Source organism: Cebus imitator, unplaced genomic scaffold (genome assembly GCF_001604975.1).
Source record: "Cebus imitator isolate Cc_AM_T3 unplaced genomic scaffold, Cebus_imitator-1.0 Scaffold135, whole genome shotgun sequence".
NCBI lineage: Eukaryota > Metazoa > Chordata > Mammalia > Primates > Cebidae > Cebus > Cebus imitator.
In genome coordinates this window covers 1,039,046-1,064,516 of record NW_016107450.1, presented here as the reverse complement: position 1 = coordinate 1,064,516, position 25,471 = coordinate 1,039,046, and the positions used below count along the sequence as shown (strand labels likewise).

Below are 25,471 nucleotides of genomic sequence, written 5' to 3'. Positions count from 1 at the left end.
GGCATGCCAGGTGCTGTCTTAGCTGGTCATCCCATTTAATTCGAAGAGCAAACCTAATGGGTGGCTATGATAAATCTATTCTGTCTCTGTGGGGTTGGAGGCATGTTGCTGAAATTCCCTTGAGGAAACAGGCTCAAAAGGTTTGGATCATTTGTTCTAGATCACACACATCTGACAAGCTGAAGTCTGAAAGATCCAAAGCCCAGACCTTTGTCCCCACACTAGACTGCCTCTCTAGGTGAGCAGGAGTCGTTTTGCCCTCTGTGAGGGTCACTGTGTGTGCAGTATGATGTGAAAGTAACTATTCAGTGACAGCACCAATATGGGTTTAATCTTTTTTGACTCTGCTTACTTAGACCTGGGAAGCTATCTCTGACCAGCTCTCCTATTCGGTTTAAGGAATAGCCGATGATTGTATTTTCCCCTCGCCCAGTATTTATGCTGCCCTGCCCAAAAAAAGGAATTGTTTGTTGAGCAGTGCTAGACTGGGAGGGACCAGCACCTCTGCAACATATTTCTTAACTTCAGTTTATTCCTTTGTCCTCCTTGGTGTGTGCGTCCAAAGCCTTGGGCTAAACTGGAGATTTGGCTCTTTCTCAGACAGGTGTTCCCATCAAGTCTTATAAAAAGGGGGAAAAAATCACTTTCTGAAGGACCCAACTTAAACTTAACGAGGCCAGTGTGTTGAGACTGGGAGCAGAGCATATAAAGGCACTGGGAGCTGCCATTGTCACAGCTGGATCTTTAATGTCACAGCCATTTCCTGAAAATGTATAGCTTTGTGAACGTCTTGTCACTTCCGAAGGCTTAAGAAATGCTGATTTCAAGGAGTTCCTGTCATTGGGAATGAACATTATTTCTGTGAATACGTGTTCTTTTTGAAGGATTTTTAAAAGTTACTATTTATTGAGCTCTTACTATATGCAAAAAATAAATGCTATACTTGTATTGAGCCTCACAAAAAGCAGTGAAGTAGCTGTTATCAACTGCATTTTGTGAATAGGGAAATGGAGGCAAATCTAACCTCTCCAAGGCCACCCTGCTGATAAGTGCCAAGATTTTTTTTAACTCCTATTTTATGTTTCTTTTATTTTTAACCCTAAAAATTTTAAGAAAATTTCTACCCAGCATTTATTTATTAAAATTATATTGTGCATCTGAGTCCAGAAAGCCATCATTCAGTCAAGATCTTAGTTAATAATTACTGTTGAGAGTCATGGCATGTGGTTCTGCAGCCTTTACAGGCAGGGGCTGTTACCATGGCATTCGATATGTGTGACAGGCGCCCTGGCTGTGAGAGCCTGAAAACCGATACAGTCAGGAGGACCTGGGAGTCATTTATGTCATCACATTAGCATCACATTTATTCCTTAAAGGCTAACTGCTTTGACTCATGGCTTCAATTTCTACATTTAAACTCATCATTTTCAAGATTGATTGTATTTACATTTTCATCTTAAAAAATTCATTGCATCAGTATTTGGGTACTCCCCCTGCAGCAGTTTCAGAGATATATTTATAATTATTTCTAAACAATTTAAGTCAGCAAATATAATTTTCTTGAGACATCCATATGACAGAAAGACTGTTAGCATTAGTAGCTTTTTGAAAGTCTAGCAATTGGCATGTCAGTAAGATTCTAGCACAAAGGTAGAGTAGAAATTTTAGGTTCACGGTATTTTATAGAATCTAACCCAGTTTCCTCTTTTTTTATGTGAGGGGAACTAAGCCCAGGGAGGAGGCTAAATGACTTGATCAGACTGTAGAGCTAGTTCCTTCAGAGCTGCAATCTCATATTATTAGTTATTTAGGTTTTGTGATGTTTTGATTTATAGTTTCTGTACTTAATGATTGTACTGAAAAAGCATTTATTTGAATAAAGGAATATACCAGAATCATATTTATGAAAACTGTCTCTTTGGATGTGATATAAACAAACATTTCTTGGGAAAAACATCCAAAACAGCCCCACAGTTAGTAGCGTATTTTGAAGTGTTGAAAACTTATCTTCATCTCAGAATGCAACATTGCAACTGTGTCTTAAACCCCAACAGTTGTTTTCCATTAAGTTATTTTAAAATCATTTTTGGAACAAGTATTTCTCAGTCTCATTCTACAATACTACTCCATGCAAGTGCTATAGGGATTGCAAGACTGACTAAAACTGTCCCCCACAGGACTTTATAATCTTTTGGAGGAGATAAGACACAAGGGAAACTCCACGTCAGAGCCTCTCAAGCATCTTATGAGAAGATGATGCAGTTCATTTGGTTCTTGGAGTTGTCACAGATCCTTGGGATGCTAATGGATTTCTAAATGGACCATATTTTTTTCTTTGTGAAAAGACAGAAACAGTTTAGGAAAGTGAGTGCCTGGCCCTGAGCATGTGGAATATAAACATTCTTAAAGTATCTATTTTATCATGTCACTCCCCAGTTAAAAATCCTTTTAACAGCTATTTATTTCTTGGCAAATATGCATTTATTCATTTACCCATTCAAAAAAATGTTTACTAAGTGCCTACCACATGCACGAAAGCCAACTCCTCTCCCCAGCTTGAAAACCCTCCACAGTCTATATATTCCATTTACTTCAGCTTTATTTCCAAAAGTGCCCTTTATGAAGCTTGGCTTTCTGTTACCACATATAACTTTGTATCCTAATCATTGGCTTCAGGGCTTCTCTAGAATGTTAAATTTTTCAGGCAAGAAATGGTGTCCTTATCTTTGAACACCCCATTTCCAAGTATGCAGGCCAGTGTGTGGTGAGACCCTGTAAGTTGAGGCCAGGGGGACTAGAATGTAGGGTCCAAACGGGCAAGGATTTTTCTCTGTTACACCCACTCCTGTATCTCTAGGGTCTAGAACAGTACCTGGGCCAATGTGGGGCTTAATAAATATTTTCTTTGTAAATGTATACTAAGTGCCAGACTTTCTTTGTGAGTACTCTGAAATGCCCTCACCCAAGCTTGCTTTCTCTTTTCCTGTTTAAATCCTACCTCAAAGGCAAGTCCAAGTTTCTCCCCTGCTGAACTTTGACAGCACCTTGGGCCTGTGCCAAGCATATTGAGTTCATACCAGAGTCTGTATTGCATTGTTCACTGTTGCTTCTTATTTTTTTATTCCTAATTTCTCTTTTCAACTAAAGGGTGAGTTTCTTAAGGGTATGTATGGGACCATATTTTATATAGCTTCTGACTCCTTTAGAAAGGACTTGATTGATTGCCTGAGACACTAATTAAACATCAGTCACTTAAGACTGGAAGATTAAGCATCTCAGGCTTTCCAGTTCCCCTTGTCCTTAATGGATAGATTCCCAGAGACCTAAGCATTTGTGTGGGGTTCGTGTACACACAAAACACTGAATATTGAAGGCTTATATAAAGCGCCACCCTCCAAGAATACATGTATAGCCACTAAATACCTCTTGTTTTTTTCCTTTCAAAGTGAAACAAAAATTGCCTTAATGGAGATCTGGGGAGTAGGGGGTGGAGGAATTTGGCATTGGAGAGTGAAAATAGGGGAGTGGAAATTTGGCACCATCTGCAAAGAGTTTGGGCAACCCGCTTTCCATTTCTGAGAGGTTACCATGTGCATTGTCATAAATGCTACTTTTAGTCAACTTACGCTGGCTAACAGGGGACTCTTTCCAACATGTGGAACTGATTTATTTGACTTTTTTCCTCTTACCTTCTTTAAAAGTCAAAACAACAACAAAAACCCAATAACCCTTCAGAACCTTTATTGCATTTAGGGAAGCGTTTCCGTCTTGGTTTGCCTGCCTTTGTTTTCTAGGTTCACGTTTACCCACCCGTTCTCCTGGTTTTGAATGCTGCAACAGGAAATCAAGTGATCAAGACTAGAAACTCTTCTTGCTGAGATGATTGCTTTAGATTTTCCCTGCTAAATCAGAGTACAGGCTGTTCCTTTTTCCCCTGTAATTTCTTCTGAGGGTTGGAGTGGACCAAAACAGGCAGCCCTTTGTAAAGGTGACACTTGTCAGTAAATTGTGACTCTCCCACATGCTTTCTTACTATTCAGAGCTCATGTTGGCTTGTAGGGTGTTAAATGCCACCAGACTAAGGAATTCATAATTTAAGTTCTTTGGCAAACTTGAAGTATCCAAGTGTCTGTGAGAGTGCGTGTGTGTGTGTGTGTGTGTGTGTGTATGCCCGCATGTGTGCACGTGCATATACATACCTAAGCTGAAAGAGGACAGGGAAGAAAAAATGGAAGGAGAGACTTGCTAATAGATTGTTGAGAGAAGGGGAACATTTTTTAGCCTAAGGAGAAAGGATATCTTCCTGTTTTTGCCAGCTGGTTGAGTACCCAACCAAAATAAAATAATGATCTGTATAATTTAATACCTAGATTAGTGGATACACAATACTTAATTTATGCTTTCCGTGTACAATGCACTGTGTTAAGGAATCATGGCATGGGCCAGTTGTCAAGGAATTTACAGTAAAGTTAAGACCTAGAAATAAAGTAAAATGTAAATAATAATGGTTTTTACTGAGTAGACAAATACAGATATTTTTCCTTTATATATTTTCAAGTGTTCTGTAATGGACATATTACTTTGATTGTGGCATAGACAATCTTTGCTGTAGAACTTTAGAAAACTGAGAAATTGCCATTGGTGAGAAGTTAAGAAAGAGGTATGGGGCTGGGAGTGGTGGCTCACGCCTGCAATCTCAGCACTTTGGGAGGCTGAGGTGGGTGGATCCCTTGAGCCCAGAAGTTTAAGACCAGCTAGACAATATGGAGACACCCTGCCTCTACCAAAAAAAAAAAAAAAAATTAGCCAGGCATGCTGGCACGCTCCTGTAATTCCAGCTACTCAAGAAGCTGAGGCAAGAGGATCACTTGAGCCTAGGAAGTCAAAGCTACAGTGAGCCATGATCATGCCACTGCACTCCATCTGCCTAGGTGATAAAAAAGAAAACAGAATGAGGTGGGAGTTAAGTTGATAAATTTCTAAACAGGTATTTTTGCTCCCCCCATACCTCCAACTATCATAGAATAACTGTCATTAAGAGAATGTTATTATATTCTTAAAAGATTATAGTAAAATAGAATAATAGTAGATAACTATCATAATGGTGTGTGAAGTACATTTATAATATTTTTCGTGCACTCTATATGAATTCATCTTCTCATTTATGAGATAAATGAGTTATGTAAAGTACTTAATGCCTGACAGACAGTAAGAACTATATAAGCATTAGCTATTATCATTATTTATAGCAACATTTAAACAAAATAAGGAAGTCTGTTGAACTGGGACATGTGTACTTGTGGGTACAGTTTGATTTGCACAAGGTCACCTATTGTGTCACTGATTCATTTTGTTTTAAATTCCCAGTGTAAGCCTCTTCCTTTGCCACAGTTTTCAGTAACTAAGCATTTCCCTTTGTTATATAAACTGGAATAGCCTGGTTTCTCACAAGTCACTGTGCCATTCAAGACATGGTTTTTATAATGAGCATCAAACATAAGCCCCTGAATTTATTTTCTCCTCGGAAAGCTCTTGAGGTGGTATAGAGTCTAGTTGTAACTTTGGATGTATGTTGCTTTTCTGAGTTTGACAACTCTGAAAAATGTTTGTCTTTCTCTGTTATATGTTCAATTTTAAGATTTGTGGGGGAAGAAAGGAAAATATATACATACTATAAATATATCATTTATGGCAAGCCCTGTTACTATTTTGGTCAAGTTATAGGTGTTACATAAATTTTCTCTATTAAACTCTAGTCTCTATTAAAGATGATCTTTGCATAAGGGATTACACATAAATTTAGGAGTAAGACAAGCTTTGTATTCAGACTTGACCATGTGCTTATTAATACTCAGCTTTGTCAAGTTAATCACTCAGAACCTCAATTCCCTCATCTGTAAAATGAGAACATAGTTATAAAGGGTTATTGTAAATATTAAATGAGATAATGTGTTGCAAACCACCTGAGTGCATTCCAGGCCCTTGGTGGGATACATGGTAACACTCTGATACATAGTACATTCACACACACACATACACAAAATTAGAATAATATTCATATCTTTAAGTGCTGCTTTACACATATTAACAATACATTTTTTATAGATATGCTCTTAATAGCTGCACAATGTTTTTGATTGGATAAAGAGTCTTTTAATTGGTTTCCTATTGTTGGATACTTAGGTTATTTTCTATTTTTCTTTTTAGTAGTAACCTTTTCAGTACTCTTGGCAAACTATTTTCTTGAGCCACCTGTATCCAAAATGAACAAGTTCTGAGATTAAAAATTGACCAAAGTCCAGGCATGGTGGCTCATTCCTGTAATCCCAGCACTTTGGGAGGCCAAGGTGGAACATTGCCTGAGGCTAGAAGTTTGAGACCAATCTTAGCAACATAGTGAGATCCTGTCTCAAAAAAAAAAGTTAGCCAGCAGTGGTGATGGACACCTGTAGTCTTAGCTACTTGGGAGGCTGAGGTGGGAGGATCATTTGAGCCCAGGAATTCAAAGCTGCAGTGAGCTAGGATCATGCCGCTGCTCTCTAGCCTGGGTAGCACAGTAAGACCCTGTCTCTGAAACAATAATAATTTTTAAAATGACCAAGATCTACAGCAACAGATTTTTGACCTCAGAATGCAGAATAATTGGCCTCATCAGAAAATGCCATTTTTCTTGGGCCTTCCATGTGTTTAACAGTATTAGGTTAAATAGTCTGGCAAAAATCAGATGATGTCTAATCTGGACAGGAGGGATCCCTTCAAACCTGGTAAAAGATTATTCATGAGGCATGCTTAAGGAAGAATACAGGCATGCACATTTTATTTCTTGAATCACTTAACTTGTCATTAATTCCCTTTTCAGTGATTTCTTTATTTTTATTTTATTTTTATTTTTAGTAGAGATGGGATTTCACCACATTGGCCAGGCTGGTCTTGAACTCCTGACTTCAAGTGATCTACCAGCCTCAGCTTCCCAAAGTGCTAGTATTATAGTCATGAGCCACCATACCTGGTGGTTTAAAAAAAATATATTGTTTAAATAACAGCATTTTGTCTTTTAGTGGTTAGTGTTGGCCAACTTCTTGCGATAACTGTGGTGATCTATATTTTCCTCCCCTTTAACCACAATGCCTGGAATCATAGGAAGAGATCCAGAGCTGAATGAAGCTATTACTGAGCTGTCAGCCATGTGTGTGCTTGCCACAGAGACCCATAAATAGCAAGAGAATAAGCTTTTGAATAAAAACTCAGTCCACATTTTCTTAGCAAAGATCAGGGAGGGAGACCCACAGAATCTCATTAGGCTTGCAAAGGTATTTATTTCTTCGCTGTGGTATTCTGCTGTAGCATTCATTTCAATATGTAGTTAAAATTTGGCAGAGTTGTTGGTGGCATGAAGGTTGGGCCAACTGTCTGGACTGACCATCTTATTAAACACACCTGTAATTGTCCTTGTTCCAGCAAAATGGAATTCTGTTGCCATTTGTCAAGCAGGCTCAATTAATTTGGGAGATTTGGGAAGGGAGGAAACGATGGGTTGGGAGGGTGGGTCAGTGGATGGAGAGTTGGACGAACTAAGGTGCAGCCAGTATAAGGTGGGGAAAAGCAGGCTACCCATACACATACACCCACACGAACATCTGCATGTGCATGCTTGCGTGTGCATGCACACACACACACACACACACACACACACCCCGCAGGATTTTTGTCCTTTTTTTTTTTTTTTTGGAGTAGAGGTAGGGGGAACTGTATTCAGTTGTTATTATGTGAGTCTAATTTTTAACTTCATTTGTGTTGAGTCTGCTCTTTTGGGGAGGGAAGGGGAAGGCAGTGTTTAGGGAATTAAAGAAAGGAATGTGTAAAGAGATTTGATTTAATTATGTGACATACATTTAGAACATCTAGGTTGGATGAAACTCTGTAAAGCTACTACCCCTTTTCTTGCTGAAAATTCAGGTTTGTACAGTACCGTTAGATGGGAAGCTGGAGAACTAAGCAATGTTATATATACTTAAAGTGTGAGGGAGCAATTAAGATGTAGCCTTGGGGAAGGCTCAGGAGACATGATCTGTGAATTGCTAGCTGACTCTTCAGTTAACAGAGCCCCAGTTTTATCTGGATTATGGATTGGGGTTTAGATTTTTCTTTGAGTTTTTATAATAGCCCAGTTAATAGAGTCTTGCCCTTCCTTTTTTAAAATGCCTAGTTCTAAAAATATACAAAAACATTTGAGTAGAGTATATTTTAGAGACTGCCTAGAATGTATGTTTAAAGTAAATTTATTGAAGTATAGCATACAGAAGAATGCACAATCTTAAGTGTACATCTTGATAAATTCTCACAAAAGTGAACACATACGGTAACCAGCAACCACATCAAGAAACAGAAAATTTCAGCATCCCAGAAGTCCCTTTTATGCCCTATTCTATTCATTCTCCCACAAAGAATAACCACTATCATGACTTTCAACAGGATAGATTAGTTTTGCTTGGTTTTGAACTTTGGAATTATACACGTTGTATGTTAGTATCTGGCATTGTTCACTCAGTATCTTGTTTGTAAGATACGTCATGTTGATGCATGTTGCAAGTGTCTTTCATTCTCATCACTGAATATTCTGTTATGCGAAATCACCACAATTTAATTTTCTATTGCTGATAGGCATTTAGTATTCCAGGTAGGGGCTATTAGGAGTAGTTTTGCTGTGTGAACATTGTTATACTGTACTTATCTTTTGATGAACACACAACCATGCTTCTGCAAGGTGTATATCTAGGATTGGAATTGCTGAGTCATAAATACGCATATAATTAACTTTAGAAGATACTGCCAGTTTTCCAAAGTGCATGCATTAATGAGAGAAAGGTCAGTTTTGTGTCTAAATCAGAGTGCTCAGTTGCCATGCACATAAGAATGAGACATTTTGTTATTGTTTTCTTTTAATTATGGAAAGAAATATAACAAAGAAGATTCTGTGAAATGTTTCTATTTAAAATAACATTTAAAAACTCACCTATTTTAATCTTTTCACTGTATACTAAAACATATTTTTAGTTTTAGTATTTGATGAAGAATTTTAAGAACAAGAAAGTAATGGGAATGGCTGGGCAGTATCTTTGGCTTCATTTCCAGGGATTTGCAAAGTGAAGAGAGTTAACTTCTGACTTCCTTCCAACTGTGTTCACATTAAGAGTTCAGATTTCTGGGATTCCTTTAGCCTTCCAGGGAGCTGGGTTAAGGGAAAGTGACAACTTGGAATAGAAAGTAGAGTGTTCACCCTGCCTACCCATATCCTAACCCTGTTACTGTTAGTAAATCATCCAAAAGGACTGAAGGATCAGACCTGTCATGATGGCTCTTCATTTTCTTTTCTTTTCTTTCTTTTTTTTGTTTTTTTGAGGCAAAGTCTGACTCTGTTACCCAGGCTGGAGTACAATAGTGCGATCTCAGGCTCACTGCAGCCTCTGCCTCCTAGGTTTAAGCGATTCTCCCACCCCTGCCTCCTGAGTAGCTGAGGCTATCTGTTGGAGCCATAACATCTGGCTAATTTTCATGTTTTTTCATATAGATGGTGTTTCACCATGTTGGACAGCCTGGTCTTGAATTCCTAAGCTCAAGTGATCCACCTGCCTCAGCCTCCCAAAGTCCTGGGATTACAGGCATGAGCCACTGCGCCCAGTGGCTTATCATTTTCATGTTTTAGGAAAATTTTCCTTTCCATTTTCCAATTCTTCTATTAACCAGGAAAATCTTTACCCTGAAGTCACAAAAACATCTGCTAGGTGTATCATTTTGAATTCCTGGCTCTCAAAAACAAAAGCTCCCAAAAGCCCATCTTCTGTTTCTTTTATAATTTTATGTAGCAATAGAAAGTAATAAAAAATAAAACCTTTGTCTGGGATTCTTTACCCCGGACAATATCTTGCTTAAAATACAATGGATAGAACCTCCCACCCACCATATGCTCATTTTTTTCCCCTACATGAGGTATTAGGATTCCTATACTATCCAGAAGAAGAAGGTGATATGAATGAATTTGTTTAATAGCTTTGCTAAATACAGCGCCTGCATTTAACTCTAGACCTAGCTAGATTCAGGCCTCAATGCTTCAACTTTTTACCCATGATATATTTTGTACCTTTGGAAGTATAGTTTTTTAGTCTGTGAGATGTGGTTTCAGACCCCTGCCCTGCCTTCATATACAGTTGTTGTGAAGATTAAATGTAGTAATTTATGTGAAGCTGTAAAGTATCAAACTACTAAGACTTTGGGAGCCGGACTTAGCAGGCCCTGTGTGTTAAGAAAGACGATTATTGTCCATTGATCTAGAGCAAGGTGAAAATTCACCCTGTACTTTGAGATCTTGTGCACACACATAAGTCTGAACTTTTCTTCTTCTTCTTTTTTTTTTTTTTTGAGACAGAGTTTTGCTCTTGTTGCCCAAGCTGGAGTGCAATGGCACGATCTTGGCTCACTGTAACCTCTGCCTCCTGAGTTTAAGCGATTCTCTTGCCTCTGCCTCCAGAGTAGCTGGGATTTTAGGCACGTGCCACTGCATCCAGCTAATTTTTTGTATTTTTAGTAGAAACGGGATTTTACCATGTTAGCCAGGCTGGTCTTGAACTCCTGACCTCGAGTGATCCGCCTGCCTTGGCCTTTCAAAGTGCTGGGATTAGGGGTGTGAGCCACCACACCCGGCCTAAGCCTGAACTTCTAACCTTGCACCAGATGTGGCTGATGGGTTAAGTCACGAGTTATTTGTCTAGGTTCTTCTGGCTTCCCATGGCATCTCACTAAAGTTCTTAAAGCTCTTCCCCATCCCACACTCCAACTTCTTGAGGAAAGAGAAAAGGCAAAAAACATAGTTTGCATCGGTGATAGCCCCAAACTATGACTTAACACATCCCCTTTCACTTCTGGGGTAGATACAGGGTTATAAAAAACAGAATCAACACTGCTCATATTTAAAACATCTTCCTTGCTTTTAAAATTTTCTTTTGCCCACCCACATTTATTAAATATAGAGAATATAAAAAGGCTTCTATCATAAAAATATCTATTAAGATAAAAATATTAGTAATCACTCCTGTTAAGGTAATAAATGAGTAAAATAGGGACTGAAACACAGGCGCTCAAACTCTTCCAGGCATATATTTCTTATTACTACTGAGGAATTCACCTTTATTTTAACAAAAAGGAGAAGTATCTGATCTGGCCCTTTATGGATGTTGGCTTGAGCGGGGTGGATCTGGAGTAGCATGCCTCCTTCCTCAGTCAGCTCTGGTGGGAGCATATGCCAAGATGGAACAGACACTGTATCAATTGGAATATCACTGCCAGAAAGGAAATAAGAAATTAACTGTGTTTATCAAGATCTGGAGTCACTACATGACTTATGTTATTTTTAATAAAAAAATATTATTGGTACTACTGAACAGTTTTTGAAAATCAAATTGTATAACAATAGAGAATATATTCTGGGGGCATGGGTGGTAATGACATTGACTAGGCCCCTAAGAGCATTATAATAGTGAGCTAAGATGTTCCCCAAAGATCTGGGAACATGGAGTTGTAAGAACGGGGGTCTCTAGGTTCTTAATCCTGCTTGCAAAATGAGTATTTCAGGATTTAGCATCCTAATGCCCCCTGAGTGTAAAATACCTGTAGTGAGATCTAGAACAGAGCCCCATAATCAAATACATTGATTGAGGTCTACATCAAAATGTGTGAATATCACACTAAGGGGTTTAATAAGGACTATACATACACATCAGTTCAAGTTAGGATTTACTGCCAAATAAGTTCAGACATTTCATATTTTGCTAAGAAATGTTTTATGTAAAACTTTTGATTTTCAGAGCCTTTTGAATTTTGAAATCACACAGGGATTGTTGATCTATATTATGTTAAGGTGTTAGCTCCTTACCAGAGCGTATTTTAATATATGTAAAGCAACCATATAGCAATTTTTTTTTTTTTTTTTAAAGACAGAGTCTCCCTCTGTTGCCCAGGCTGGAGTGCAGTGGTGTGACCTCGGCTCACTGCAACCTCCATCTCCTGGGTTCAAGCAATTCTCCTGCTTCAGTCTCCCAAGTAGCTGGGATTACAGGTGCCCACCACCATGCCCAGCTAATTGTTGTATTTTTAGTAGAGATGGTGTTTCATCATGTTGACCAGGCTGGTCTTGAACTCCTGACCTCGTGATCTGTCCACCTGGGCCTCCCAAAGTGCTGGTTTTACAGGCATGAGCCACCGTGCCTGGTTGCAAATTCTTATAAGACAATAGAGTTAGGAGCACCAGATCTGAAGTCACATTACCTGGTTTCAGATTCCAGCCTTGCCAAGTCATTTGGGGGTATGTTATTTAATCTCCCAAATGCTTAGTTTTTCATCTTTAAAGCTACAGTAATTTTGAAATGAAGACTAAATAAAATATACATGTGAGGCACAGTATTTGCATTGGCCTAGGCACTCAGTAAATATGCTTCAGTTTCTTCATCTATGTAGAGATAATAGTGTTATCTATATAGAGATAATGGTGTCATCTATATAGAGAAAATAGTGTTATCACAAAGATGTTTTATAATGGTTAAATAAATTTAATGTGCTTAGAATAGTGCCCACTCCATGGTAAGTATTCAGTAAATATTAGCCAATGTTAATATTATCATGAACATTACTAGAAACCTGTAATGAACTTTCCTATCACAGTAGAATCATTTTCAGAAGAGAAAATGACAATAAACATCTGTTGAATGAATGAGTGGCACATTGGAGAATGATGGGAGGCACCATGATGATTTGTAATTATAATTTTTCAGACTGTAATTTTATCCCAGTCCTTCTCAAGTTTATTTGCTTCCCTCCACTTTGCACTCCATCCCTTAGCCCCTCCAAAACTTCCCTCTAATCCCCAACAGCTTAATCTTCCATCATTTGGTCTGTTTAGATGTACAGCGCATGATGAACTTGGCTTCACTTGTCTTCTGTACCACAACCATGTGTTATGTTAGGTGGGTTAGGCTGTCTAACACACAGCCAGGTGGGTTAGGCTGTCTGGGAAGCTGTCCCAGATGCAGACAAACCCTTGGCAGTAGGATGGAAAGGAAGAAGAAAATTTTGTCTGATATCTCCAGGTGTGACTCCTTACTCATCTGGAGAGTTCAGTGATGTCTTTAAAGCTTGAAGATAGGCCGGGCGCAGTGGCTCGGCACTTTGGAAGGCTGAGGCGGATGGATCACCTGAGGCCGGTAGTTTAAGACCAGCCTGACCAACATAGAGAAACTCTATCTCTACTAAAAATACCAAATTAGCCAGGCGTGGTGGCACATGCCTGTAATCCCAGCTACTATGGAGGCTGAGGCAGGAGAATCACTTGAACCCTGGAGGTAGACGTTGCAGTGAGCCAAGGCATTGCATTCCAGCCTGGCCAACAAGAGTGAAACTCCATCTCAAAAAGAAAGAAAAGAAAAGCTTGAAGATAAATGATGAAGTTGCTGCTCTTTTTTTTTTCTCCTCTAACAGATACATAACTTGGATTCTCATTTGTTAGTTTGTTGTGTGTTGATCTTTTGTGATTACTCAGTAACAGTGCAGTTTGGTAAAGTCATAAGTCTGCAGAGACATTTTAAATAGAGTCAACGTATGGAGGAATAGGTGCCCGCTAGGGAGGATCCAGTGGAAGAATGTGTGTGCTTGTGTGCTGTAGTTTGGCCTAATGTCTTGGCATGGCTGTCATATTTCCTGGCATGTAAGAACTGGATCTTCTCTTAAGTCCACACATATTTGGCAAATCCTATTATGTTACTCTCCTGAGGGGGTGCTTGAGTAACCAAGGTGATAGATAATATTGGGTAGGTACTGGCTGAACAGGGATGTGAGAGAATATGGAAAGAATCCCTTTTAAAGAGCTTTATTGCATTAGATGTTAGTGTCTGTAAACAATTACAGCATTTGGGGAATGCAGGATTTAAATGAGAAACACAGCTTGGTCAGATTATACCAGTCGGATAAAATGGCATGGACTCCGGAAATCTATAATTAAATGTTTTTTGAAAATGAAAAATATAGTGTAACATCTGGTTTATTTCACTACAGAGGTGCCTGGGTATTGCTTACATAAACGTGATTGACTTTGGCTGATACTTGGGTTTCTCTCTGTAAAATTGCTGCATTTTAATTAAATTTTTTTCTACTGAATTCTGTTTGTTGTAAACAATTATTCACATACTCATAGAAAATGATTTATTTAGAAAATCTAATGTTAGTTTTCTTTTCATTACAGCGCATATTCAACTCTTTTGTTTACACTGAGAAAATCTCAAATGGAGAAAGTGAAGTGCAGCAGGTAAGAGGCTAGGACACTCAGTGTCTTTGTCTTGCTTTTAGATGTGGCTTCATCACTCTTTCCAAGCAGTCTCCACTTGAGGTTTCCTGTTCTTTCTCTCTGTATAATTTCACATGCATCGCATGCATAATGGTGACAGCCTTACACTTTGGATCCTTAGAGGTGGTTAAAAAGTTATGTGCATGGTTTTCTGCTATCCATGCTATAATTTGGAACTATTTAATTCCTTTTTGTTTTAAAAATTCCTAAATGAGTCAACTATAAAAACATTGAAAATTATCTGATGTAGAAAATAAGTACCTAGGCTTTGGAATCAGACAGACCCCATGTCAATTTCAGGTTTTCCTCCTTACTTTGTGGCCACAGTAAGCAATTTAGCCTTCTTGAGCTGCAGTTTCTCAGTCTTAAATAAGAGGAATTTATATTTCAGTTTCTCAGTCTTAAATAAGAGAAATACTGCCTTATGCGGTGGTGAGAATTAAATGATGACAAATTGACCAGGAATGAAATAAAATTGTCTATGGGAAATTCTGGCATAGAAGCAGTTCATTGGGTGTTAGCTTCTCTTGTTCTTTTCTTTTGCTTTCCTCTTTTTTTTCTGTTTTCTTCCTTTGCTTCTCTCCTCCCATCTTCTTTCAGTTCTCTGTGGAATCAAGAAGTGTTGAGGTCAGAGTCTATTTACGTTATTTATAGCTGACTTCAAATGGACTGCCTCCTAAAACATAGTGTTGGTGAACCTGGTTATAAATAATTGATCTGTGCTTGAAAAGAAGAGTGGTAAATACGAGTTGGTTTTAATTTCAGCGAATACACCAACTTCTTTACAGTATGTGATCATCAACTAGTAATTTGAAGCTAGGTTTGAAACTCAAGTAAAAAACAGAACCAAGCTAAAAACCAGAATGTAGCAGAGTGCTTCCACAGAATAGAAAGATGACTGTAGTAAACTGCATACCATTTTAAACTCTGAGATTCCACCATTATTGTGTTCATGGAGAAGAGCTTGACTTGATCTGAACTTCAAAAGTACTATACAAGAAGAAAAGATGTGCAAGTATCATTATAGTGAAGTTGTGTGTAGGATACTTATTTACTTATAAGAATTTACTGTGGTTTAATCTTGAAGTGCAGCATTTCCTGTTTATAGACATTGACTTTTTAAAGATTGGGTTCTGCGGGTTAAATATAGAGGATATAAGTAGTCACATATATGTATATTCTTTTTCTTAGTTTTAGATATTTTTAAAAGCTGATGCCCTGAGTATTTATTTATTGTAGTAAATATGGTGTGATTTGCTATGCTAAGCTTATCTTCATAATTCCTATCTTATTTTTATTTCAGCAAACTAGAAAGTTCTTTATAGTCATGAAATTTAAGAAATTTTTTATGAGAGAAGATTTCTCAACAAAGCATGTTCAAGGAAACTCTCTGGGAGACCAGAGACCGCTTGATAACATTTTAAAGAAACTGATCTAGGGATATCAGTTTTGTCTCTTTCCTTGACGTAACAGATAGAAGTTCTTACTTAGGCTGTTTTCAAATGTGAAAGCTTTTTTTCTTTTCCTTACACTGATGTCATTTTTAATTTATCTAGCTAGGAACAAGTTTAGAAGCCTTTAATAATAATTTTAGAAATTATAGCTGCTGATTGAGTACTTATGGAATATCAGTGCTAGGCAACTTCCATATATATCATATTGATTTTTACCAAATAACCTTGAAAGAAAAGTTTCTTATTACAGATTAGAAATTATTAATGCTCCATGTCCATATTTTTCATTGTTTAATTTAGAAGTTTAAAAATGCTGTATATGTTCTAGATCAGTGCTGTCCAAAGAGAACTTTTCTGAGATGATGATGTATTATATCAGTGCAAGTAGAGTAGCTACCAGCCACATATGACTACTGAGTACCTGAAATGTGTCTAGAGCTACTGATAATTACATTTTAAATAAAATAGCTACATGTGGCTGGTACTTACCATATTAGATTGCTGTGCAGATTTATGATTCATAAATAAGTCCTTTCAGTTTTTGCCTTGTCTTTTCATCTCATTTTATTGTTTTTATGTTTTGTTTTATTTTGAGATAGGGTTTCGCTCTGTCTCCCCAGCTTGAGTATAGTGGTACAGTCATGACTCACTGCAGCCTCCACCTGTGGGGCTCAAACAGTCCTCCCACTTCTGCCTCCCAAATAGCTGGAACCACAGGCAGGCGCCACCCTGCCCAGCTAATTTTTGTATTTTTTTGTGGAGATAGGGTTTTGCCATGTTGCCTGGGCTGGTCTTGAACTCCTGAGCTCAAGCAATCCACCGTTCTTGGCCTCCCAAAGTACTGGGATTACAGGCATGAGCCACTGCACGGGGTCTCGTTTTATCTTTTAAAGAATTAAGGTTTTAATTTTAACTCAGTTATTTTTTTTAATTGGCCTTTTATATAGGAGAATAAAGGTATTCTCCTATATTGCCTTCTAAAACTTCTCCCTCTCATTTAAGATTTTTTTTTTTTTTTTTGAGATGGAGTCTCACACTGTCACCCAGGCTGAGTTCGATCTTGGCTCACTGCAACCTCCATCTCCTGGGTTCGAAGGATTCTCCTTCTCTTAGTCTCCCGAGTAGCTGGGACTACAGGTGCCCACAACCATGCCTGGCTAATTTTTATATTTTTAGTAGAGATGGGGTTACGCCATGTTGACTAGGCTGTTCTCAAACTCCTGACCTCAGGTGATCTGCCTGCCTCGGCCTCCCCAAGTGCTGGGATTACAGGCATGAGCCACCGTATCTGGTTTCATTTAAGACTTTTATCCACCTGGAATTGATTTTGGTGTTGGATATGAAGTAGGTATCCAATTTCCTTTTCTTCCCCAATGCATGCTTTCAAATGTTCTATCTCTGTCTATGGAACAATCTGTCCTTTCTTTATTTGTTTTCAGTGTGTTTTCTGACATTAGTTGAGTTCCTGTGTATGTATGAATTTGATCTGGTTCCCTTAGTCTATTTATCTATCCTTGTGCCAGTACCACCTTATCTTAGTGACTAGTTTTATAACAAGTTTTGAAATCTGGTTGGGTAACACTCCCTCCATTTAGATTCCTTGGTTTCCCATCTTGGCCAAACTCTGAGGCTTATCTCCTGTCCCTGGTGCTCTGTGCTGTCATCAATGTAGAAGCTCAAGGTCTCCAGATTATGCCCACATTCTCAGGGAGAAAGCAGGGTGTGACATGGGCTTACCCCCTAGATTTCCTGTTTCCACCTTGTTTGAGAACTCAGTCTTCCTAACAGCCCTTCAGCACTTTCCCCGCTTCTTAATAGTTAGAAAAACAATTGTAACTGCTTATAGGATTCGTTTGATAAACTAAAAATAGGTTAGTTATTCAAAGCAGATTATTGACCTATGTGCTATTTTAACTCACAACCTTTAGGTGAAAGGGAACCGTTTCTTTATGTCTGGTTTTGTATATATTATGTAAAATTCTGTCTTGTGTTTTCTATCCATCATTTCTCCTTTCGGTTAAGAAAACTAGATCCCCATGGATTCTTGCCCTCCCTCTTTACTAATCAAATCTTGTTGAGAGTTGGATCTTTCTTGTGCATAGTATCTGGTTAGGGGAGCAAAGGAATTAACAGTAATAAAAAACATCTTGTGATTTTTTTTTTTTTATTACTCTTACCACAATACTCTCTATACACTTTCCCTTGCTTTTTATTCATTATTTCTTTTAAACTAACCTTCAGAGTGTGGGTTTAAATTGTCTAACAATATGTTTTAAATCCTTAATTAGTTCACTATATGTAGTTTTGTTGCCAAAGAAACTATGACAACAGTCTTGGAAAAATTAAAATTCCATGCACATGTTCTTGTGTGGAACACCTCCCATAGACTTCATCTTTGAATACTTTAAGAAATTAAGTTGTGTGTGCATGTAAGGTTGTTACATGAAGTTGAACTTGAATCAAGAAAAATAAATTTTTGAGCAAGTGCCTCAGAAAGTAGCAAAATACAGTGTATAAAACATAAAGAAGAAACAAAAGGAGAAGGAGCTTCTTGGGATGCTTCATTGGATCATTAAGTGGATCAGAGCCACCTTGGACTTTTTCAAGAGTTCGCCCTAACTTTTTCTCAAATGCACTAGTAATTATTTCTATTAATAATTTACTCAATGAAAGAGTAAGCATATTTTCATAGTGTTACAGAAACTATTGAATTGATGGCAGTGATGGCTTTAGAGGATTTCAGAATTCTTTTGAAATGGGTCAGAGAGAAAGAACTAAGAGAACTGCTTAGATAGGAGGTATACCTGAAATTTGGTCAAGGGCATTCCTCTAGTAGGCCTCCCTGCTCTTCTGTGGTTTTTAATCTCTTTTGGATCATATCCATCACCATGTAAACACATTTCATCTATATTAAACAAGCAAAAGACCCTTTTCTTGACCCCACTTTCCTCTCCAACTACTGTCTAATTTCTTTCTTTCCCTTTGAGTCACAGCCTATCAAAAGAAGTGTCCACACTCATTAGATCCAGTTCTGCCATTTTCTATTAAGCCTACCTCAGTCCTGAAAGTCGCACAAAACTGCTCTCTTAAGGTTACCAAGGACCGCTACTTTGCTAATTCCTCATTTACCTAACTAACAGTAGTATTGAACAGTTGATCCTTTTCATCTTCCTTGATAGATCTTCCTAACTTGGGAACATCATGCTTCCCTCCTTGCCTTTCTAGGCACATTCCTTTACACAAGGCGCTGTTCAGACAAAGCTCCCTATGGGCCCTCACCTCCTTCAAGTCTGTTCTCCCATGTCATCTTCTCAACGAGGTGAGCACCATATTCAAAGCTGCAGCCCACGCTGCTTCCATGCTCTTGATTTTCCTTTTTTCCCCATATCACTTATCACTTCTTGGATTTAGGGTACTGACTTGATAGAACTAGTTTGGCTATGAAAACCCTGGAAGACAAGCTAGGCAATAACCATCCTGAACATTGGAACAGGCAAAGATTTCATGACAAAGACACCAAGAGCAATTTCAATAAAAGCAAAAATTGACAAATGGGATCTAATTGAACTTAAGAGCCTCTGCACAGCAAAAGAAGCTACCAACAGAGTAAACAGACAACTTACAAAATGAAAGAAAATATTTTGCAAACTGTACATGTGACAAAGGTGTAGCATCCAGCATCTATAAGGAACTTAAACAAATTTACAAGAGAAAAACAACCCCATTAAAAAGTAGGCAAAGGACATGCACAGACATATGATGTAATTCTATCATCATTCGGTTTTAAATATTTTCTGATTTCTCTTGTGATTTTTAAATTTTTGACCCATGGATTACTTTTAAGTATGTTGTTCAATTTTGAAAACATTTGGAGTCTTTAGATATCTTATTGTTACTGATTTCTAATTTAATTCCATTGTAATCAGATAACATACTCTGTTTGATTTCAGTCCTTTTTAATTAACCGAGACCTGGGTATTATGGCTCCACGTATGAATCAATCTTGGTGGATATACCAAGTGAACTTAAAAAGAACATATGTTCTGCAGTTTTTAGATGTTCTTTATGTATTAAGGTGGTTGATAGTGTTGTTCAAATCATTTGTGTTTTGACTGATTTTTATTTTGTTTGATTTTTATTTTCTATCATTTACTGAAAGGGATGTTAAAATGTTCAAGTATAATGGTGGAATTGTATTTTTTTTCTTTAATTCTGTCCATTTTTGCCTGATATGTTCTTATATACACATTTAAGATGATCATGTCTTCCTGATGAGTTATGAATTAGAACATTATGAAATGTTATTCTCCAGTAATATTATTCTCTCCTTGAAGTCTGTTTTACTTGATATTGATACAGCACCTCCATCCTTTATATACTTACTGTTTACATTGTGCACCTTTTCAGAAGGATTTACTTTCAATTGTAGATAGCATGTAGTTGAGACTTGCTTTTTAAAAATCTATTTTGAAAATTTCTGATTTTTTATTGGAAATATTTAATAAATTAACATTTATTTTAATTTTTTTCTGTTTTTTTATTAGCTTCTCTTTCCCAACTCATTTTTGAATTTTATCTATTAATATTCTATCAACTTCACACAAAATCTAAAACCCTTGCAAGTTACAGGTTCATTTCCCTAACACTATCCTTTATGCTAGTTATTATATCTGTTACATCAGCATATATTACAAACTGCACAAGAAAATGTTATAGCTTTTGCTCTAAATTGCCATATTTAATGAAATTAAAATTTAAAATCATTGTACATTCTCACATAATTACTATTTCTTATGTTCTTTGTTTCTTTAAAGATAACAACTGATATTGAATCTGAAGTTCCTTTAGTATTTCTTGTAGTGAAGATACTCTAGTGACCAATTATCTTAGTTTTTTTTATTATTTTGTGTACACAGTAAATGTTTCTCAGATAGGTGCTGTGGCTTACACCTGTAATCCCAGCACTTTGGAAAAACCCAGGAGTTCAAGACTAGCCCAGGCAACATAGGGAGACCCCCATCTCTACAAAAAAAAAAAAATACTTTTAACTAGCTAGGAATGGTGGCACTTGCCTGTAGTCCCAGCTACTCAGGAGGCTGAAGTGGGAGGATTGGGTGAACCAAAGAGGTTGAGACTACAGTGAGCTGTGATGGTGCCACTGCACTTCAGCCTGGGTAACAGAGCAAGACCCTGTCTCAAAACAAAACAAAAAGTTTCCATTTTGCCTATTTTCTTAAAAGATGTTTTTGCCTTAGATAGAATTCTGAATTGACAGTTTGTTTTTTTGAACACTTTAAAAATGTTCCACTCTCTGTTGGACTACATAGTTTCTGACAGTAAATCAGTGAAAGTTTTTGTTACCCCATATACAGTGTTTTTTGTTTGTTTGTCTATTCATTTAATTATTCTGGCTGCTCTCAAGATTTTTCTCTGCTTCCTGGTTTTCAGCAATTTGACTATGATTATGCCTCCTTAGACATACAGTTTTAATATTTATTCTGCTTGGTGTTTGTTGAGCTTTTTGAATCTGTAAATTTGTGTCTTTCATCAAATTTGGGGACTTTGGGACCATTATTTTTTCAAATATCTTTTCTGTCTCATTCTTTGCTCTCCTTCTAGGTCTCTGATTACAGGTATGCTAGATTTTTTGATGTCTTATTACAAATCCCAAGACAATGCCTTTTCCTTCTCTTTTCTTTTTTAATTTTTTTCTCTTGGATCTTCATATGATATAAAGGTAGTTTATTCTTATCTTCATTCTGCCACTAACTTCAGATATATTTTTAATTTTCAGATATTGTATTTTTGTGGCTACAGAGAATTTCCATTTTCTTTTTAATCTATTTACTGAAATTTCTTGTTTTATTCAAGCATATTATTTTTGCATTCTTGAGAATATTTATAATAGTGGCTTGAAAATTTTGGCTGCTCATTATAACATCTAAAAATGCTTTGAGGTTGATCTCTGTTGACTGTGTTTTCTCTCGAGAACTGGTCACACTGCTTTTTTCTTCTATGTCAAAAATTTTTGGTTGTATCCAGGTATTATGGAAAAATCTAGATTCTGTTATATTCCTGTGAGAAGTGTTTGTTTGTTTTAGCAGGCAATTAACTTGATTGGACTCAAACTGCTCATCTATATTTTAGACAACTGCTCAAATCTCATCTCAGTTTACCTTTAGATAGAGTTTGCCCTGCACACATAGTGTTCAGGAATTTAAAATTTTTTCTGCACCCCCCCATACTCTAGCATTTAAAATATATTCTGACAGTTTTTTGGATTATTTTTCTGAATTGTTATTTGATAATCAAAATTTTACCAGAAAGGTTTAAAATGTAATGTTTTATTTCTCCAAATATCTGCTGGGACATAGTCAAGGAGAAGCAGTTTAGTTTTATAAGAAAATGGTACTTAGCATGTATTAATACTCCAAATAATTATTTTACTCAAGTATAAACTCAAGGCTCTAGACATGAAGGATTCGGACAAGGTCAAAGCAACGAACTAGAATTCTTCTGAAAGCAAGGTCTACATCTATAAAATTGTATCCTTTTATTCATAAGAGAATAAAGATGCCCTGTAGCAGAACAGCTTACATGTGGCCTGCAAACACAGAATAGCTCTTTCTTTAAGAAAATTTTGAATTGAGAGTGAACCTTAAAGAGACAGCACTTTTATGTGCCCCATTGTGAATCATCAATCCTAACTAATGTGATGTTTTAGAATTTTAGAGCTGGGAGGACCTCAGGTAGGAGACAAGGCCAAAGAGGTTAGGAAACTTTCTCTATTCTTTTTGGACAGCCCCAGTAAGGGTAGCATGGGATCCAGAATTAAAGAGCCTCATCTTTGGGATGGAAAACTCAAGGTCCAAGCAAGACTCTGTCATTTACTGTTCAATTTTTAACTGGTATTTAGCCTTTCAGTGTCTACATAAATTTTATCTATAAAATGTAGATACCAGGTTGTTTAAAAGTTTATGTGGCTGCCTACTCTGTAGCAGGCATTCAGTATTTTGTGTTCTGCCTCTAGAATGTAATGTAATGTCAATATAAGGCTACTGAAAGAGTTTATAAAATGTCATCCCAGAATATTACTTTGAACTGAGGGCACTTGGGGAACAGCAGGTGCAAGGAGAGGCTTTCTCTGAGCACCCCTTGCATGCAGAGCCTTTTCTCTGAGCTTCTCTTATCTGTCTAAAGGCAGATTCTCCAAAAGGAACTCAATTGTCATGAATCCCTCCCTGGGAATTTTTATCAACCAGGTAAGATTAACTCGGAACACAGGAGGGGAGACGAGAGGTTGACCTTATGCCCAGACAGACTATTACCTCTACTTGAGGGCTGCTCAGAAATAACTTTTATTACTGACTTTTTATCTGTATAACAAGGCAACCTTTATTCCCCATACATTTCCTCCCCTCACCCTCCCATAACTTGTGTCACCACCCCTCCCCCAGAAGCCCCAAGCCCCCATGCCTTTCTGTAACTTGGATGCTGTATCAGTATCAATCATCTGACCTTCTTTGAGGCTTCTATTTTGTGAGACTCCTGTGCATACTTATGTAATTAAATATTTACATAAGTCTTTCTTCTGTCTTATGTCAGTTTAATTTGTAACCCAGCCAAGGAACCTAGAAGGGTAGAGGGATGCCATTTTCCTCTCCCCTGCAGTGTGCTACAGAGAAGATTGCTATTCTTGATTTGTTATTTAATCCTCTTGGGTAAGGCCTAGAAGGAAAAATCTATAAACTTTAAAAGGGGAATTTTCAAGAGAGAATATTCACAGAAAGGCCCTGGAAGGGGTTAGTGGAAGCTTTAAGTAGACCCCAAACTAACTGAGAAGTGTGAGACTGGACATTATATTAGCTTTACATTTGTATTACTCCTGTGTTTCTACTCTCAAACACTTTCCACTGTAGGAAAGTTTGATTGTGTTCTTGAATTGTGTACCGGGCCACAAGAAGAAAAGGGACAGTGGTTAGACAAGGAAGAGCAGGTGCAGAAGAGTGGAGCACTAGGCAGGCATTTAATACATATTTGGAATAATGACTGGAGATACTCTGGCACCTTAATATTCATATTTCCAGGATCTGGATTTGGGGTTGCCTTGCCAAGTATACTCTAGTGTAGTGGTAGCCTGAGGGGCCTCACTTTGTTTACAATTTTGCCTACCAAAGTATGTTAAAGGCTCAGACTTGTCCAGGCTACAGGAATCTGGAAGGTGGGGTGGATGAATTCCATTCTTTCTTTGTCCTCAACTTTTCCCTCATCTGTCCCCAGGGAATTTGTTCAGGTTAGATCTTGGTTTAGTTCACCCTTTTACCCAGATCCACACTTGGCTCTGTGTGCTTGCTAAATGTTTATTGAATGAGCCAGTGGAAGGCACTAAGTCTGTAAGAAGGCAAAAGAAAGCTTGAGAGGTATTGATGCCACCCAGATGGGGAATTTACAGTGAATCAAGCAAGGACCAGAGTAAACAGGGGGCTGTTCTGTCCAGCCAGAGCCCTGGCAAGTTTGCCAGGTTTAGTGTTTATGTTTCCTTGATTGGAAATCAATCTATGTCTGTCTTAGCTCTTCCTGTTGTTGGTCTGACTCTACAGAAAAGCTAGTTTTTGTTATCTTAGAAACCCTCTTCCTGAGCCACTTATCAAATCATTGTATTCCTTGTGAATAAGATAGGATGGTTGTCTGTCATTTCCGAAAGAGAGCCCTAGAGGAGACGTGATTGCTCTAATATTTATGTTTCTTTATTGATTTTCTTTGTGCTTCTACACACATTTTCTCATTTTATCCTCTTAATGACATAAGAACAGGTATTATTATCCTATTTTCCATAGGAATAAACTATTTCAGAGAGGTAATAACTATAAATGGCCCAAGACCTCAGAAATGAATGTGGCAGTAACAGGATGTTTAATCTAACTTTAGAGTTTTCTTTGTTTATATTGTACTGGCTGTGTAATAATCAGCATTATTTATTGAACATATGATTAATTAAGCACTGTGATTAAATCTTTCTCACATAATCACTTGGCTGGTTCCCTTACATCCTTTTATTCTTGGCTGAAATGATACCTCTCAGGTTCCTTGACCACACATTTATAAATTGTGTTAATTGAATCTTTCTTTACTTCTTACCCCCTTCTCTGTTTTATCACCTTACTGTTTATCATCTAGGACATAGATATGTATTTATGTTTTTAACTGTGTATCTTTCCCTAATAGAATAGAAGCTCCATGAGGGCATGGATTTTTGTCTATTTCATTTCTTGATGTGCCCCACCGCACTATTAAAACTGTGTCCATATAGTATATGGTAGGTGCTCAGTAAAAATTTGCTGCATAAATTAATAATCCCTAAAAATAACTCTTCCATATTACTAACAAGGAAAATTATGCACAAAGAAATTTGCTTTCCAAGGTCACCCAAGTAGGGGGTTAAAGAACTGATTTTAAATTCAAGTGTATTTAGATTCACCGCTCCACTATATGTTTTTAATTTTTTTTTTTTTTTGCCCAAGGTATGGGGGAGGTACTGCCCATCTTACGACAGAATGGAAGGGGCTAGGTTCTGTCCTCCTCACTTCTTCCCTTAACAATTTGTCTTATTTGTTTGGTATATTGAAGCTTG

The 25,471-nt window shown here is 37.5% G+C and overlaps 1 protein-coding gene across 2 annotated transcripts in view; it reads left to right on the top strand.

Moving 5' to 3' along the window:
• CACHD1 (cache domain containing 1) overlaps window positions 1-25,471 on the top strand; it is a 228,154-nt gene that overhangs the window by 67,434 nt on the left and 135,249 nt on the right. For both annotated transcript variants that reach the window (XM_037743111.1, XM_017541535.2), the window contains exon 2: window positions 14,285-14,347. In XM_037743111.1, the coding sequence (XP_037599039.1) occupies window positions 14,285-14,347 (63 nt within the window). The remainder of the gene's footprint in view (window positions 1-14,284; window positions 14,348-25,471) is intronic.